Raw genomic sequence first — 16,617 nt, 5'->3', positions numbered from 1 at the left:
GCGTGGACTCAAGTTCAGTGCTCTTGCTGTGATACTGACTTAGCAGATACGCATCAGTCAGGTTGCTGCTGTGGGCAGGCTGTGTGCTGAGGCCACAGGATGACTGAGGGAGGGCCACACCTAGGCTGCACATGTGGAGGGGAGGGCTCCCCACAAACAACCTGGAAGTGAACTTTGAGAGAAGGGCAGGGTGGCTGTGGTGGAGGCAGAGGCAAGAGGCACAGGACCTGGGGAGATAGGGACAGATGGATACAGGTTCCAGCTGGGGTTGCAAGAAGCCATTGTGACTCCCTGCAGGCCCAGAAGCACCCTGAGCTTCCTGGGAGACACTTCACCCTTTGCAAGTTATCCAGCACGTCTGTACATCCATGCAGTTAAAAATGGAAAGTGATGACTTCCTGTCCCACTTCTACCCTCTCCAAGATACTCGTCATCTGCCCATTTTTCCTGCCTGCAGTGGAACCCCAGTACCATGTTTCAACATCAGTTCCAGAAGGTTGATGTTTGGCTGGGACACCTTAGGATGGGCTGTATTAGAGAGTGTGTATATTGCAAAATTGGTGCCTGCTTTGGCATTTGATCATTTAGCTGACAAATCAAGTACTGAAGGGATGATTAACAATGAAACTTAAAGATCCTGGAGTAGTGGGGTCCAGGTGTTACTTTGGAGTTCAGTAGATGTGGGTTGAATCTTTGTGCCTTGTTCACAACTGGGTGACCTTGAGCCTGGGCTTCAGTTTCCCCCTCTGTAAAATGGGATAACAGTAGCACCCTCTGACAGGGATACTCTGAGGTTGCAGTAAGCACAGGGCCTGGCCCTGTTGCTATGGCTAGTTTTTTCCTCGTGCTGCGTTAAAAGGTAGGCTCTGTGTCACCTGTTACTTCTGCACTAGCGAAGTGCTGATGAAAGGGGTTTTCTTTGCCTCTTTTTTTCTGTGCGTTGAGGGTGGTGCCGGCAGGTCTGTCTGTCTGTTGTTTCTCAGTAGGACCTGAAGATATGGGAACCCCGGCTGCGGGGTCGTTGAAATGTTCACTATAGTATGGAAGCTGCACATTCGTGGGCTCTGTCCTCTGGTTGAAACACCAGACTGTCTTTCCAGTATCAACTTAGTCTGGGAAAGTAGAGGCCCTGGATAAAGTTCTTAGGCAGCTTTTAACTTTTATCCTTTAGACTCAGATGACTTAGTTAGTATATAAAATCAGCGAGCGGAATCGTCCCCAAGCAGATTAAAGCCCTTTGTCTTGGTGGATATGAAGCTTGACTGCAGCATTCGGCTCTTCTCGGAACCCTTCTTGCACTTTTGGGTTGTCACAGAATTTGGCAGGAGACAACATGACCCACTAAGCAACACCCTTCCCCAAATGTTCATATACTTGCTTCTAGATTCTGTCTACAGATGGCTTTTGTCACACCAACAACTGAAGCTACAAAAGTTTCAAAGTGCACAAAGACCTTGCGGAATTGCTGTCTTTCCCTCCCATTTCCTTTGCTGAATGGGAGGGGGAAATGGAAGCTCTGAGAGCAATGGCTTCCGTGAGCCACCAGGAAAATCACTGTCAGTGGCTAAGTTCATGTTTGGGTTTTGATCTGAGTCCTGTTTTTAAGGTGGTAAAATTAACTGTGAAACTAACGTGTGCGAGTAGTAAGTACAGACTAAATAAAGACACTAAAAGAAGGAAAAACTTGTCTTGATGATTTCTAGTATGGTCAGTTTCTTTTAAGGGATAGCCCTTCAAAATGCATTACAGAGCATTTGGTAAACTCCTCCGATCTTCTTAAGATTTATATAGGATTGTAGAGTTTGCAGCACTTTCTTGTATGTATTAATTCATTAGCATGCAATCCTCTTTGGAAGTGGATGAGCCAGGTGGGGCTCCCACTTGCTGGAAGCTGAGAGTCCCAGGCTACAGTGATAGCAGACAGCTGTGTTCAGTGGTGGCAAACAAATGAAGACACATTGAAGACTGTAGAACAAAAGCAAGAACGTTTCATGTTAGCAATAACTTGTGTGAGAGCAAAGCTTTCTCCCCTGTTTCTGTGGTGTCAGAGACAGAGTGGCCTGGGGATTTGAATCCTGGTCTTGCCCCTGCTAGCTGTAGGATATTGGGCAAATGACTTGATTTCTTTTCTTGGAGCCTCAATCTTCCCATCTGGAAAATGTGCATGCTGCCAACCATAATGCCTGTTCATAGGAACGTGAGAGGATTAGCTGAGAAGAACCCAGCCTCTGGTGGATGCCCAGGGAGAGGGGAATGGAGGTGAGGGTGGAGGGCTGTGGCTAGAAGTGTGGCTGTGTGGGGCACATGGAGGTGGAGGTAGGCTCTGGGCCTGGGGCGTCTTGCTGACCACGGCAGCAGCCACCTGTGTGTGTGCCCTCCCACCCATAGGCCTTGCTTTGGGCATAATGCTGGCGAGTTTGGGGCTGGTCTTGGGCAGATGCACTTTAGAGGTGAGGACTTGGGAGGTGGGCAGGGGCCCTCTGCCACCTTGTCTGCACCCAGGGAGCATACACATGGATCAATGGAAAGTCTGACCTTGCTTTTTGCTCTTTTCAGTGGAAATCCTGGTGAAGATGAGTCATTGAGTAGGGGCTCCTGGGGTTGAGTCAGAGAGCACTGTGTCCCCATGATCAGGTTGGGGTGCCAACCAAGGGGAGATCCTCACCCAGCCCTCCTTTGGCAGATACTGGGTAGCCCTAGCTGTGTATGGAGGCAGGCTGGAGGCCCCCTATCATGAGCACTGCCCAGGGAGTCACGGGAGAGAGGTGGGAGGTGAATGCGGGGACTGGGAAGTGACAATACAAGACTTAAATACAGGGCAAGGAAAACTGCAGTCGAGATGCAAGGATGGTGCCCGATGAGAGTGCGGCCCACGATTGCTACTTGTGCAAAGGGGAATGGACACCAATGCCTGGCCTTCTCTGTGCCGAGCTCTTTTATATGTGTTTTCTTATTTAAATCTCCCAGCAGCCCCAGGGCAAAAGTATTATCCTCACTGTGTTTATTTAATTAATAATAATAATAGTAGTTACTATTATTTTTTGAGACAGAGTATAGCTCTGTGGCCCAGGCTAGAGTACAGTGGTGTAATCTTGGCTCACTGCAGCCTCTGCCTCCCAGATTCAAGTGTTTCCTGTGCTTCAGCCTCCTGAGTAGCTGGGATTACAGGCATGGACCACCATGCCCAGCTAATTTTTATATTTTTAGTACAGTTGGGATTTCACCATGTTGGCCAAGCTGGTCTTGAACTCCTGACTTCGAGTGATCCACCAACGTCAGCCTCCCGTAGTGCTGGGATTACAGGCATGACCCACTGCACCCAGCTTAATTATTTCTTTTGATACAAGATCTCCCTCTATCACCAGGCTGGAGTGCAGTAGCATGATCATAGCTCATTTGTAACCTCAAACTCCTGGGCTCAAGCGATTTTGCCTCAGACTTCTGAGTAGCTGGGACTACAGGCATACACTCCCACGCCTGGCTATTTTTGTTTTAGTTTTTATTTTTTGTAGAGATGGAGTCTTGCCGTGTTGCCTAGGCTGGTCTTGAACTCCTGGTCTCAAGCAGTCCTTTTGCTTCAACCTCTCAAATGCTGAGATCACTGGTGTGAGCCACTGTGACGAGCCTCACCCCCGTTTTAAAGATGAGGAAACTGAAGTCAAGTGATTTTATGGCAAAGGCCGGGGCTGCCAAATTCCACAGCACACACACGTTCCCCCACCTCCCCTTGCACATGGTCTCCCTGGTATAATCAGTGGGCTTTAAAAAAAGTTTTAAAAATTTATATGTAGCCTAATACAGTCTTTTGGTGGTTAGTTCTATGAATTTTGATAAATGCATAGATTGGGATTTTTTTTTAATTTTTTTATTTTTTTGAGACGGAGTCTTGCTCTGTCTCCCAGGCTGGAGTGCAGTGGCGCGATCTCGGCTCACTGCAAGCTCCGCCTCCTGGGTTCACGCCATTCTCCTGCCTCAGCCTGCCAAGTAGCTGGGACTACAGGCACCCGCCACCATGTCCAGCTAATTTTTTTGTATTTTTAGTGGAGACGGAGTTTCACCGTGTTAGCCAAGATGGTCTCGATCTGCTGACCTCGTGATCTGCCTGCCTTGGCCTCACAAAGTGCTGGGATTACAGGCGTGAGCCACCGCGCCCGGCTGGGATTTATTTAAAAAAATTTTTTTTTTTTTTGGAGATCATGTACACTCATGCAGTTACAGGAAATAATACAGAGAAATCTCACATACCCCTTACTCACTGTCCCCTAATGGTAACATCCTACCAAACTAATGCAGTATCACAAGCAGAAAATTGTCACAGATACAGTTGAGACACAGAGTATCTCCATCTCCAAGGATCCCTCCCGCTGCCTTTTCCCAGCCATGCCCATTTCCCTCCTGCTCCCACGCCCCATCCCCAACCCCTGACAGCCATTCATCTCTGCACTAATTCTATAATTTTGTCATTTTAAGAAAGGGATATAAATGGACTCCTAGAATAGTGAGCCTTTGGGGACTGGCTGTTTCACTCTGCATGAGTCTCTGGAGGCTCATCCAGGTTGTGGCGTGTGTCTCTGGTTGATTCCTTTTTATTGCCGAGTAGTATTCCACAGTGTGGCTGTGCCCTGCCACATTTTGTTTAATTATTCATTGAGCGAAGGGTCTCTAGAGTATTTCCTGGTTTGGGCTGTTATGAATAAAGAGCTGTTACAAACATTTGTGTGTGAACGTAAATCTTAATCTCTCTGGAATAAATGCAAAGGAGAACTCTTGCTGGTAGTTGTTTGAATGGGCATTTGAAGGGGTTTTTTAGGGGATGGAGGGGCAAGGCACTGGTGGGAAGTGCAGACCTGGGTGCTGGCTCACCAGGGTTCACATCCCAGCTTTGAACCCGGACCCTGAGTGAGTTGCTGTATATGGCTGTAAAATGGGGATAATTCAACCTGGCTTGTGGCTAATGTGTGTAAAGTGCCTGGTAGCTAGTAGGTGCTCAATAGATAGACGTGATTCTTGATATAGGTTAAGAGAAAACCCACTAGACCATGGCAGGGTCTGTGCCCCAGAGGTGGCCTGTGGGAGGGCTTTGCGAGGCTTCCACCTTGCCCCCTGTGGGATCACCCAGTTATTGTCTTTTTCCTGGCCGTGCCCCCGGCTTCTCTTTGAGAAGACCCTGACCGTGTTTGCAGACTGGGCTCGAAGTCTCCGGCCTGGTCCTGGCATTCCCCAGTGAAGTTGGCCAGGCCAGGCCCATGGGTCATAGGAATCCCAGGAAATTCTAGATCGTGCTGGGCTCTGCTGGTCTGGATTCGCCTCACAAATTCTGAGAACCTGCCCAGATCATTTCAGATGTTGCTACAATTTAGCTCGATTCCGGAAATGTGTTTTGAGCTGTTAGGGTATGTGAGGGATTGTGGTAGGTGTTGCAAAGGGTTCAGAACAAATTGCTCGCCTAACAGATCAAAGCAGCCAACTCCAGCTTCTAATTTCCTTCAGGAGCCCCCACAGCCGCAATGATAAGGTCTCCACTGAGTGTGACATTCGGAGCCCTGGGTCTGGTTTGAGTCTCTCTCTAGCTGCCATCCTGCTGCTATGCCCTCTGCGTGCCCTGTGTGCCAGCCACCAGCGTTCTCACCATTCCCATACTCTGAGGCTGGCCCGGCGGCCACGCCTTGCTTACACCCTTCCCTCTGCCTGGGTGCCCTGCCCTTCCTGATGAAATCTTGCCTGTTTCTTAAGAACTAAAAGTACCATGGGCGGATGTGGGATGGAATATTCAAACCTCACATAGGGTTGGACGTGGTTCCTCTCCAGAACCATCATTCCCTTCTCCAGGCAACCACTGTGTGGGACCATGCTGGACTCCTTGTTTGTTTGTTTGTTTGTTTGTTTTTGAGGCGGAGACTCACTCTGTCGCTCAGGCTAGTGGACTCGGCTCTTCTTGCCTTTGTCACTTTATAGCATTTCTTGGAGATTGTTTCATATCTGTACAGTTTGAATTGGCTTATTATGGTATTTTTGAAGGCCACATGGTATTCCCTTATGTAACAACACCGTAATTTATTTAACCAGTTCGCCTTGTTTGCAGGCATCGAGGTTGTCCCCACTCTTGGGCTCTTACAGTGCAAAGGAGTCTCTTTAAAGCCTACCTCTGACGTCACGTCCCCCTTTCTGCCTGCCTCTGAAATGTGTTGGCTGGGTCACTGCACTCTCTATGGGACCTCCCAGGGCAGGGATTGTGCTACACCTGCCTTCTCCTTTCCATGCCTGTCACATGTGCTGACCACCCAGTTGCCCATGCGCTTTCGGTGCTTCTGCTGCCTCTCTGAGCCCTGGCTCCTTGTCGGGACTCTGCTGGGGATGGAGCTGGAGAGAGCTGGGCCGCCCCATCTTTGCCTCGTTCTGGCTTCCTGCTTTGTGCAGAGCTGTGTCTGGATGGGCTGATGTGTTCCCATGGCGACAGACTTCCACAGTTTTATTCTTACCGGCCTCCTCCTACTTCACCAGAGGGATGGGCATCATATAGCCAGGCCCTTATTGACAGAATTTAGCTCGTTTCTCTTTAAACACGTTTGAGAGGATGGCCGCTTGGGCGTCCATTGCCGAGAAGAGGATCTGGATTCCCGGCCTCCCCCATGAAACTGCTAGCAGTAGCTGCTGTTGATTGAGCACTCACCTGGATGAGCGAGGCAGCGTGCAAAGGACTTGGGCTCTGTTTTCATCAGATACAGTAACCTTGTGAGGCAAGCACTGTTTTCCCTGCTGTACAGAGAGAGAAACTGAGGCTCTGAGAGTAACTTGGCAAAGGCCACTCAAACAATGTATTTCAAGAGCTGGGATTCCAACTCAGTTGTGCTTGACTCAGGATCTGAGCCTCTGTAGCTACTGAACTCACCTGGCTTCCTAGAGAGGATGGAAATGGGGGAGGAGGGAACAGGCAGCTCACCTCCCAGGCCTTGTGCCTAAGGCTGGCTGCCTGAGAGCTGAATTGGGGTTCACACACAGAAAGATGATGGCTGCCATTAGGCCTCCTCCACTGAGGAGACACAAAAGGCTGCTTTGAAAGGCAAATCCAGGAGCACCTCTCTGGCCTGTTCCTGAACCCAGCTGCCTGGCCAGAACTTGCAGGAGTGGTCTGAAACTCTTTCCTTGAACAGACCACAGTTGGTCAGAACGTGTCACTTCTAGATTGATGTGGTGTTGAACCTGTGCACCAGATCTCTCAATGAGACCTGGGAATCTTCAGCCTCCCCCGGGCTCTCTTCCTGAACAGTCAAGCTTTGGAACATGTATTGATTTCCCTCCTCCCCTTCTCTGCTTTTGCACTTTGGATGAACCTTGTTTTCGAAGAACAGTAGAAGGTAATTTTCCTGTGCTTGCCAGCTGGCCTGTAATTGAGCAATTTCAATAACACCCACTGTAAAGTCTAATTGAAGTAAACAGGAAAATATGATTTACAATCTGGACAGCAAGTAAATACCAGGGTGCAATTAATTTTTACACAGAGCAGCAGATTCTAAAACGTTCTCCTGTGTTGAGCAGTTTGTTTCTGATTACAGATTAGGAGCTGCTTTTCTATTTAATACTATTATCATCATTCTTTTTTACTTTTTGGTGGTGATCCTCAGGTTCCTTGTATCTGTGTGACTTTCTTTGAAGGTTTAGCTGCATGGGGAAATAGAGACGTGAGTTTGTAAGGAGGGATTTTTCAAACCTGAACTGAAGGCTGCACTCTTTCTTCATTTACTTGTTGGGAAATGGTGGTGGGTTATCGGAGAGGGGCTGCGGATAGGCTGTGCACAATGGCAATGCTGAGTGGGTCCCATCACTGCTGGAAGCTCACTTAGTTTAGTTCTTTCTGGGGAAGATGACAAAGCTGTGAAGGCCCCCAGTGTTACAAAGATGTTGATGTTGAAATGTGGCACTTCCAAGGACCAGAAATGTATGCCTTTTTTTTTTGGTGGGGGGACGGAGTTTCACTCTTGTTGCCCAACCTGGAGTGCAGTGGTGCGATCTTGGCTCACTGCAACCTCTGCCTCCCAGGTTCAAGTGATTCTCCTGCCTCAGCCTCCCAAGTAGCTCCAATTACAGTGCATGCCACCACACCCAGCTAATATTTTGTATTTTTAGTAGAGATGGGGTTTCACCATGTTGACCAGGCTGGTCTCGACCTCCTGACCTCTGGTGATCCACCTGCCTCAACCTCCCAAAGTGCTGGGATTACAGGCATGAGTCACCATGCCTGGCCAAATATATGCCTTTTTAAATGGACCCTCCTTATTGTTCCAGTAGCTTCTGTTCATAACTGGGTGGAGAAGGGAGCCAGCTTGCTGACTGCTGGCCCCCTGCTGCCAGTTGGCTGCCTGAGGGCCGACCCGTTTGGTGTTGGATGTGGGGATGAGGCATGTTCTGACCCTTGGCCTACTTTAATGCATCCTGGTGTGTGCTAAAGCTGCCTGTAAAGCCAGCTCAGTGGTAAGATGTCACGTGACTTGAGTATGCGGCAGGGACAGCAGATCGTTAGCCACCCAGACCCTGAGATAGATCTTAAAGGTATCACGTGGCTGGACCCCAATCTGTTGTTCTACCCACCAGGCCATTTTACAAGTGAGGCAGCCCAAGGCTGGCATGGCAGGGGTGTGGGGAGCTCTGAGAAGGTAACTCTGGGCCTTGGTGACTCTCCCTGAGTACATCTCCTTTAGCAGAGAGGTGGTTCCAATCCCCTGGGGTTTCCAGTACTGTGAGAGGGGTGACTCTCAGGGCCTTGGTCTTTCTTAGTCCTGAATCCTTTTGCTTTTCTTTTGTCTTTCCAGGGAGTTGACCACACTTGGCCATTTCCCAGAACGGCCCCACCCCAAGGGTGAGCGGCCAATGAGGAGCTGTTTCTGCTGACATCAATTTCCCAGGAGGTACCCAGCCCAAGTCTGCCCAAGTGAAGATGGCTGATACCCACCCTGGGATGGAGCCCAGCGCCTGAGGCCCTTATCATGGTGATGGTCCTAAGTGAAAGCCTCAGCACCCGGGGAGCTGACTCCATCGCATGTGGGACCTTCAGCCCTGAACTGGTGAGGACCTGGCAGGCTTCCTGCTTTCCCTGACCATTTCTGAGGCCTGATGTACAGATAGGGCTGTGGACTGAGCACCCAGGCTTAGCAAATTGAGTCCAGAGCCCCCAAGAGCAAAGCTCTGTGAGGCGTCCTGGGCTGGGGCGACAGGGCACAGGAGCAGAGTTTGACTGACAACTCGCTGGAAAGAAGGAAGTCAGCTCAGATTTGAGGTCATCTGGTGAATGAGGAGGGGAGGCTATCCCCTGGTAAATAACAGCAAGTGTGGTTCTGCAGCCTGCCAGGCCAGGACTGACATTCCTTCTGTCTCCACCCGTTAAGGGGAGGTGGTTTCCAGAGAGGGGTGGTGCCCTGAATGGGGGCTAAGATAAGCCTATCCCTCTGAAGGGTGGTGCTGCCTCAGGAACGTCAAGAGTGGGAGACGATGGGGAAAGACGGTGTGGTGAGCTATGGCAACAGCCACCCTCTGCCAAAGGTGGTTCACCCTGGACCATGTGGTGGACTAGTGCAGAGAGGTAGCTAACTCGGCCTTCTTAGACTGCAAGCAAGCCAACCTTCAATAGCTGAACCCTGTCAGCAGACCTGTCCTTCGAAGCCCAGTTCTCAGATGTGAGTGGGGGCTGCTCGCCTGTGGAGGGAGCGGGAAGCCACGCTCAGTCATAAGCGGTCTTGTGGAGATGGACGAGTCTTCGGAACTCTCTGCAGCTTCTGTGGTCAGGAAGGCCCAACTGCCCAGGGTTGCCTCACCCAGGACCCCTCCTGGCGCCCTTCACAGCCCCTCGCGAGGACCCACGCTAAGCCTCCTTGGTGGGCCGCCTTCCCCTATCTCAAGCCAGTGAAACCAGACCTTGAGCAGATGAGACCTAGGTCTCTGCCTGTGTCAGGAGCTTGGGAAAGCCACCGAGATCTGTATTCTTTTCGCAGGCCTCACAGAGCGCCTTCCGTGTGTTGGGCACTAGGCTGGAGGAGTTTGGGGAACAGGATGAGCCAGAGCCAGGCCCTGTACTTCTCACCCTTGAGAAGCTCTGGGTCTAGAGAGAGGGTGTCTGGAGAGCTGTGAATACAGTGACAACTTGAGGTTCCCATGGACAAGAACTCGCAGCCGAAGCCCACGGGAAGCCCAGGGCGTGTAGAGGAGCAGGGCAGCCTGGCTGTAGCACACCAGGGAAGGCCTTGCAGAGCAGGGATACTTGATTTGGCCTTGAAGGGTGAGAAGAAGTGGCTTAGAAACCACTGGGTCTAGCCTCCTCGTTTTACAAATGAGGCAGCTGCAGCCTGGAGCAGGCAGTAACTGCCTCACTGGCTGCACCTCCCCTTTCCCTCCAACCCCTCCAGCCCCACTTCCTGAGCCTGCGTTCAGGCCTCTGCCCACTGCCTGGTGTCTGGACGCCAGTCTTGGCGGCCCTCCCTCAGTCAGGTCTCCCCAGCCCTTACCAGGCATGACACTGGTGCTACTCTGCTCATGGTCCTCAGCCTGTGAGGTCTCCATGGGGTGTCACCCCCAGCTGCAAGGGTAGGGACTCAGCTTTGCTTCTCCCCATGTCCCCAGCACTACTGGGGCAGGGCAGACAGCAGGCACCTGAGGTGTGTTTGCTCGATGGCAGCCTTGGTCACTGCAGCAAGGAGTAGAGCTGCTGTGACCATTCAGCTCTTCTGCCACTACCCCGTTCTTTCCAGTTCATATTTGCTATGTAATGTGATTACTTCTTACCAGCCCCACTGCCACCACCCTGGTTCCACTTGCTGTTCTCTCACGTGGATTCTTGTGGTAACTGGTCCCCTGCCTCTGGCTCTTTTTAACCTGTTCTCCACCCAGCAGCCAGAGAGAATCCTAGTCAGAGCTGTCCTCCACTGTGTAGAAGCTTCCACTGGCTTTACCCTGAATGCTTAGCAAACACCCAGCCCTTACTAGGATGTATGTGGCCCCATGGATTCTTGTCCATGTGACTGCTCTGACCTCATCTCCGCCACTCTGCCCCCTCTGCTCCGTCCCCACTGGCCTCCCTGTTCCAACACGCTAAGTGTGAGCCTGCCTCGGGCCTTTGCACTTTTTCCTTGGCCTGGAGCTCTCTCCCCACAGTAGGACATGCTCCCTCCCTCCTTTCTTCTCTGGCCACTCAACCTACAGTTCAGTCCCAGCACCAGCTCCCACCCCTTACCCCCACCACACTTTCTCTCCTCTTTTCCTATCTTTTTCCCTCTTAGGTACTTGGCACTTTTAAACATGTCCTTATGGATCTTGACTGAGTCCTTATACTAGAATGGGAGCTTTGTGAAGGCAGGGGATGTCTCTCTTGCTTGTTGCTGAATGCACGGGGCCCAGCCCCTAGCAGGTGCTCAGTGGATGTCTGTGGATGGATGAGCTTGCAGGTTCCTGTCGCCTGGCCTCTTCTCATTCACCATTGTCTTACTCTCTCTCTGGCTGCTGCTCCAGTTCACGACTGAGTGGGTGTGACTAGAGTAGCTCTGACCAAAAAGAAGAGACCTCAAGGGTGAGGAGCCATCTGGAGGTCCCGAGGGAGGAGCCCTTCCCGGGTCCAGCTGTGCTGTTGGCTGCAGTGGCCGCCTCTGTGCTCGGTCCCTTCTCAGGGTGGGACTGCCTGGTGTTGGCCTCAGAGTTGTTTCCAGGACATGTGGGCCCAACGTCAGCTGAGCTGCTCTTCCAAGAGGTGTGGCCTGAGCCCCTGCCAGGAGGAGCATGGCCTCCCAGCCCTAGCCAGGGAAGGAAAACTCAGAAAGGGAAAGCAGTCAGGGGAGAGCAGGCAGCTTTGCTGGAAGGGATTCTACCACGTGTTCTCTTGTGGCCTCACAGATTAGAATCTGTGCTTTCTTCCTGAACTCTCCCTTGCTTTGTTGGAAAGGATCCTTCTTTCTGCTGCTTTTTGTTACTGACCTGTCCAGGCCCAGAACCACCCAGTGTTGGGCCCATCTGTCTTCCTCCTCCTCTTCTTTCCCCTTGGCTCCAGATGAGAGCTCTGTTGTGGGGAACAGCCCTGTTGGAGAAGGGCTTTCTCATTGCTCAGTTTGCTGATGCGCCCAGAACACAGTGACTGGGTGCCAGTGCTTGGCCTGGCCCAGCTCAGTGCTGCCTGCCCTATAGCGTGGGCCAGCAGGAAGATGTTGGGGGTGCGGCTATGCTGAGGGTCTTGGGAAGTGTGTTAGTTCATATCATGTTGCTGTAAGGAATACCTGAGGTTGGGTAATTTATAAAGAAAAGAGGTTTACTTGGCTCATGGTTCTGCAGGCTGTATAAGAAGTATGGCACCGGCCAGGCGCGGTGGCTCAAGCCTGTAATCCCAGCACTTTGGGAGGCTGAGGCAGGCGTATCACGAGGTCAGGAGATTGAGACCGTCCTGGCTAACACGGTGAAACCCCGTCTCTACTGAAAATACAAAAAATTAGCCGAGTGTGGTGGCGGGTGCCTGAGTAGTAGTCCCACCTACTCAGGAGCCTGAGGCAGGAGAATGGTGTGAACCCGGAAGGTGGAGCTTGCAGTGAGCCGAGATTGCGCCACTGCACTCCAGCCTGGGTGACAGAGCGAGACTCAGTCTCAAAAAAGAAAAAAAAAAAGCATGGAAAAGTATTGCATCTGCATCTGTTTCTAGTGAGGCCTAGGGAAGCTTCCAGTCACGGCAGAAGGTGAGGGGAGAATAGGTGTATCACGAGGTGAGAGAGGGAGTGAGAGGGAAGGGAGGAGGTGCCAGACCTGTTAAACTACCAGCCCTCACATGAACTAGAAGAGCGAGGACTCCCTGATTACCATGGGGAGGCCACCAAGCCATTCATGAGGGATCCGCTCCCATGACCCAAACACCCCCGCCCAGGCTCTGCCTCCAGCATTGGGGGTTACATTTCAACATGAGATTTGGAGGGGACAGACATATCCAAACTGTATGCCCAGAGGTCCAGGTACCTCCTCCCTGTCCTTGAGTCTCACGCTACCTGCTGAGGGGCAGGGGTGCACCCATTTCTACCCCATTTACAGACAGGAAGCTGTGGCTCAGAGAGCCCAGGGAGGGGCTGCCCCAGGCACAGATTTCAAGTCCAGGCCCTTGTCTGCTCCCCCCAGCACCTTCTCGCATGGGCCCTATTCCAGAGGCTGTGATCACCTTGGAGCCCCTCCAGGCTTTGGGGAGAGACACACGATGTAAATAACTGAAGAAATACCGAAAATAATCTTAGTCTAGTGATGACATCCACAGGACAGAATGTGAGATACGCTGATGCTAGCATTTGCTTTGAACAGCCAGCAGAGGTTCAGAGGAAGTTGACGGGGTTTTGCTTTAGCTTCCTAAACTGGTAACATCATCCCCGTGTAAATACCATCAAGATAACAACAGGAACGATGGAAAATAAATTTTCTTTTGTTTTCTAATCAGACTAAGAAGATGACAAGTAGAGGTTTAAGATTTAAAAGGAAAGCATGACTGTGGGGGAGGCCGGGACTGGTATCAGCACAGGCCACTTTGGAATTATGGGAGCAGACCCCAGAGGCGCAGCTCACCCTAGGTCCCCAGAGTCAGGCCTCAGTCACAGAGGCGGGAAAGTCTCAACGTGCAAGGGAAAGTCACCAGGGTCCTCGCAACCCTGGGTGTCATGTGGCACTGGAGGAGGAGCTCGTGGCCAACTCTGAGGCCTGTTGAGGGGTGTGAGGACTTGGTCTCCCTCCCAGCCTTCTTTGGGGTTCATGCCATGGTTCTCTGGTTCCCCTGTTTTAAAAAACTAAATGCTGGTGAAACAACTGCCTTTCCCTCAAAGAAAGGTGTGAGGAAAAAAGGAAAAAAAGGACTGACCAGTGCTCAGCATTTTGCCTTTCCCAGCACAGGGCCCACCTGCCTGGGGAGAGTTGGCCCTGAGGCTCAGCTGTGCCCATGGCTCTGACTTCGCTTGCATGGCCAGCAGCCATGGCTGGGTCCAGTTCCCCTTTCCCCGACTCTGCCTGGTGCCTTCCTCTGTCGAGTGGGCTCTTCCTTCCAGTGTTCTAACATTAGCTGCTCCCCTGGAAGGCAGCCCAGACATTTGACCTTGGAGCACTGTGCTCCCTCAGCTCCTTCCCGCACGCCCACGCTCAGGCCAAGAGCCTGTTCTCTTGTTTCCAGAGTGACCACCTCCCTTGGCCAGGCCCACTCTTCTCTCTGCAGCCCATCCTCCCTTAAGGCTGAAGACCAAAGGGAGCTGATGGCTGGCTGCTCCTGGGCAGAGGGCAGTATGCGGCTCCAGACTGCCTAACTTTCCCTATAACAACCAATACTAGTCTTTTGGAGGGGCTGATCTGGTAGATAGACAAGCACTTCCTTCTGCACTTGTCTGATTAGGATGCCAAAGGCTAAATGACTTTTCTTATTTGAGGAGTTAGTGGCCATGTCAGGCCTTATACACAGTTGCCTGGGCACTGGGGTTCTTCATACTTTGGGCCATGCTAAGTTGGCACTTTGAGCTCAATAGCCCCAGCCAGGATCTCTGGCAGGCCCCAGGCTGGCCTGAAGTTAGAACGCAGGAGTGCATAGGGTCCAGGGCAGCGTGATGCCTTTCACCCTGGGCAGGCAGAGATACCAAGGGGCCCGCCCATGCTTTGGCTAACCCCGGAGCCTCAGGAGTCAGGGCCACCGTATCTCTATCAGCATCTTTGAGAATCTTCATCCAAAAGCATTGTTCCCTCTTCAGCTTCTCTTTCTTGTCTCAGGCCTGGATCTCGTTTTTGCTTTCGACTGCCACAGTCTCGCGGGGTTGCATTTCTGGAGTGTGGGTGCTCCGCTCGTTCCCCCATAGGGCATGAGTGTGAGCCTCCCCCAGGTGCTCTGTGGCTCCCTGTAACACCGTGTCAGGAGATGGAAGATGTGACTTGGTTGCTTTAGTCGATAATGTACAGAGGAAAGTTACGAAGAACCGTGGTTGTGGCCTGGCATTTTCTGCAGGGCCAGTTCCTCATTTGGAGCCTTAATTGTGTCTTTATTTAAGCCAGGGCTGCTTTCTTTAGTCAGACAGATGGCCCTGAAGCCTCCATTTGATTTCCAGCTTTTGCCTTTCCTACGAGGATCTAATTCCAAAAACCTTTTCTCGTGATCTGAGGAGTCTCACAGAGATGAGGCCCTGCCCCAGGGTGGGCTCGGGAACAGAGGCTTCACAGTGGGAGAAACACAAAGGGGAAATGTGCTCTGGTCTTATTTCACTGCAGACCTCAGCACTGCAGGGCTCGGATGCTCGCTGAGTGCAGACACTGAGTGTCTTGTGAAACCTCAGAGGGCCGAGGGGTTCCCTCAGGGCCTGGTGGGGCCTCCACACCATGATTGGCTCATTCTTCCCACTGTGGGTGCAGGAGGTTCAAAGTGTTGGAAAGGCTGTGTGTGTAGGAATGGTACATACCAGTGGGAATGTTAGCATATACCGGGTAGCCTGGGGAATAAAAGGCCCTGGCCAACCTAGAGCCAAGCAGGAGCTCTGCTGGTTTGCCCATGTGGAGTTGGACCAGGGAAACCTGCCAGCGGTCAGGGTGTACTGGGGCCTGGCACCCTGGAAAGCTGTCAGTACATGACGTTCTGGCCTGGCCGCCACTGGCTTAGCTTCACAGATGGGGCTCAGAAAGCAAGATGGGCCCTGATCTGGTCTGAAGGTAAAGCACGAAATTAGTCAGGGTTCCTTCTTTGTCAGCGCCAGAGGCCATCCCCAGCTAACTCACCCCAAGAGAGAACTCCCTGGAGCACGGGGAGAGCTCTCAGGGCTGGAGAGGAGGGGGCCAGTCGGGCCCCAGAAAGGGCATGACTGGAGCAGCTGGGAGGACTTCAGAAGCAGGTGCCCACGGGCAGACTGAGAGCCTCCCTGCTGGGTGGATCAGGCCCAGCTCTGTGGTTCAGGAGTCAGCCATGGAACCAGTGTCTAGGCCTGAGATCTGGGCCTAGCCCGGGGCCAGGGGAGGTGGAGGCACCTTGTTTGACAGTCCCACTAAGACATGATCCAGTGAGGGTGAAGGTATCCCAATTCAAAATTTGGGGTGCTGCTGACAGAAGAAGGGGGCCACACTACTGGGCTGCGCAGTTTCATCTCTTCAGTGAGGAGCAAGCAGTGGCTCGCCTGGGATGGGGAAATGGAGAAGTCGTTCCTTCGAGTTGGAAAATCATAGTGTGTACCATTGCTGGTTCGTGGGAACCCTTAGGTAGAGGGCTGGAGACCGGCATGAGGAGGCCAGGCCAGCCTGCGAGGTAGCTCTGACTCTCAGGCTGGCCTCTCAGCCCTTCCCCACTGAGGTTTGACCTTGCGTGAGGCCAGCGATTTTGGGAGACAGTAACTTCTGCCCAGTGAAAATCCATTTCTGTTGCCTGACATCCACTGGGTGTGCGGCCTCAGGAGTGGGACAGGCTGGCGCTGACAGGTGCCTGTAGCCGTGGTGCCTGCTGTCGGCTGTGAAGTTGAAACCAAGACAGCCCTCCATTCTCAGGAAGCTTCTGTTCCCATGGAGCAGAGAGTCAGTACAGGAACAGATGTTCCAATACCTGCCATGTTCATTAAATGAGGCGATGGGAGAGAGAAAAGTGGGTGGGAGGCACCGCTTTAGCCAGGATGG

General features: G+C 52.0%; 2 protein-coding genes across 8 annotated transcripts in view; both read left to right on the top strand.

The window, feature by feature from the left end:
* EEF1AKMT2 (EEF1A lysine methyltransferase 2) overlaps nucleotides 1–8,943 on the top strand; it is an 89,017-nt gene extending 80,074 nt beyond the window's left edge. The window contains exon 7 of the mRNA XM_074003035.1: nucleotides 8,808–8,943. The gene's annotated coding sequence lies outside the window, so the exon portion shown is untranslated. The remainder of the gene's footprint in view (nucleotides 1–8,807) is intronic.
* FAM53B (family with sequence similarity 53 member B) overlaps nucleotides 1–16,617 on the top strand; it is a 124,584-nt gene that overhangs the window by 28,519 nt on the left and 79,448 nt on the right. For 5 of the 7 annotated variants that reach the window (XM_074003025.1, XM_045362246.3, XM_045362247.2 and 2 more), the window contains exon 2: nucleotides 8,808–9,059. The exons of the other annotated variants lie outside the window; for them this stretch is intronic. Coding sequence is in view for 4 of the 5 variants with exons in the window: in XM_045362246.3 (XP_045218181.2) it covers nucleotides 8,982–9,059 (78 nt within the window). In the remaining variant the exon portion in view is untranslated. The remainder of the gene's footprint in view (nucleotides 1–8,807; nucleotides 9,060–16,617) is intronic. 7 annotated transcript variants of the gene reach the window in all.

Source organism: Macaca fascicularis, chromosome 9 (genome assembly GCF_037993035.2).
Source record: "Macaca fascicularis isolate 582-1 chromosome 9, T2T-MFA8v1.1".
NCBI lineage: Eukaryota > Metazoa > Chordata > Mammalia > Primates > Cercopithecidae > Macaca > Macaca fascicularis.
Note: the sequence above shows the minus strand (reverse complement) of the source record. Positions and strands in the feature narration are given on the sequence as shown.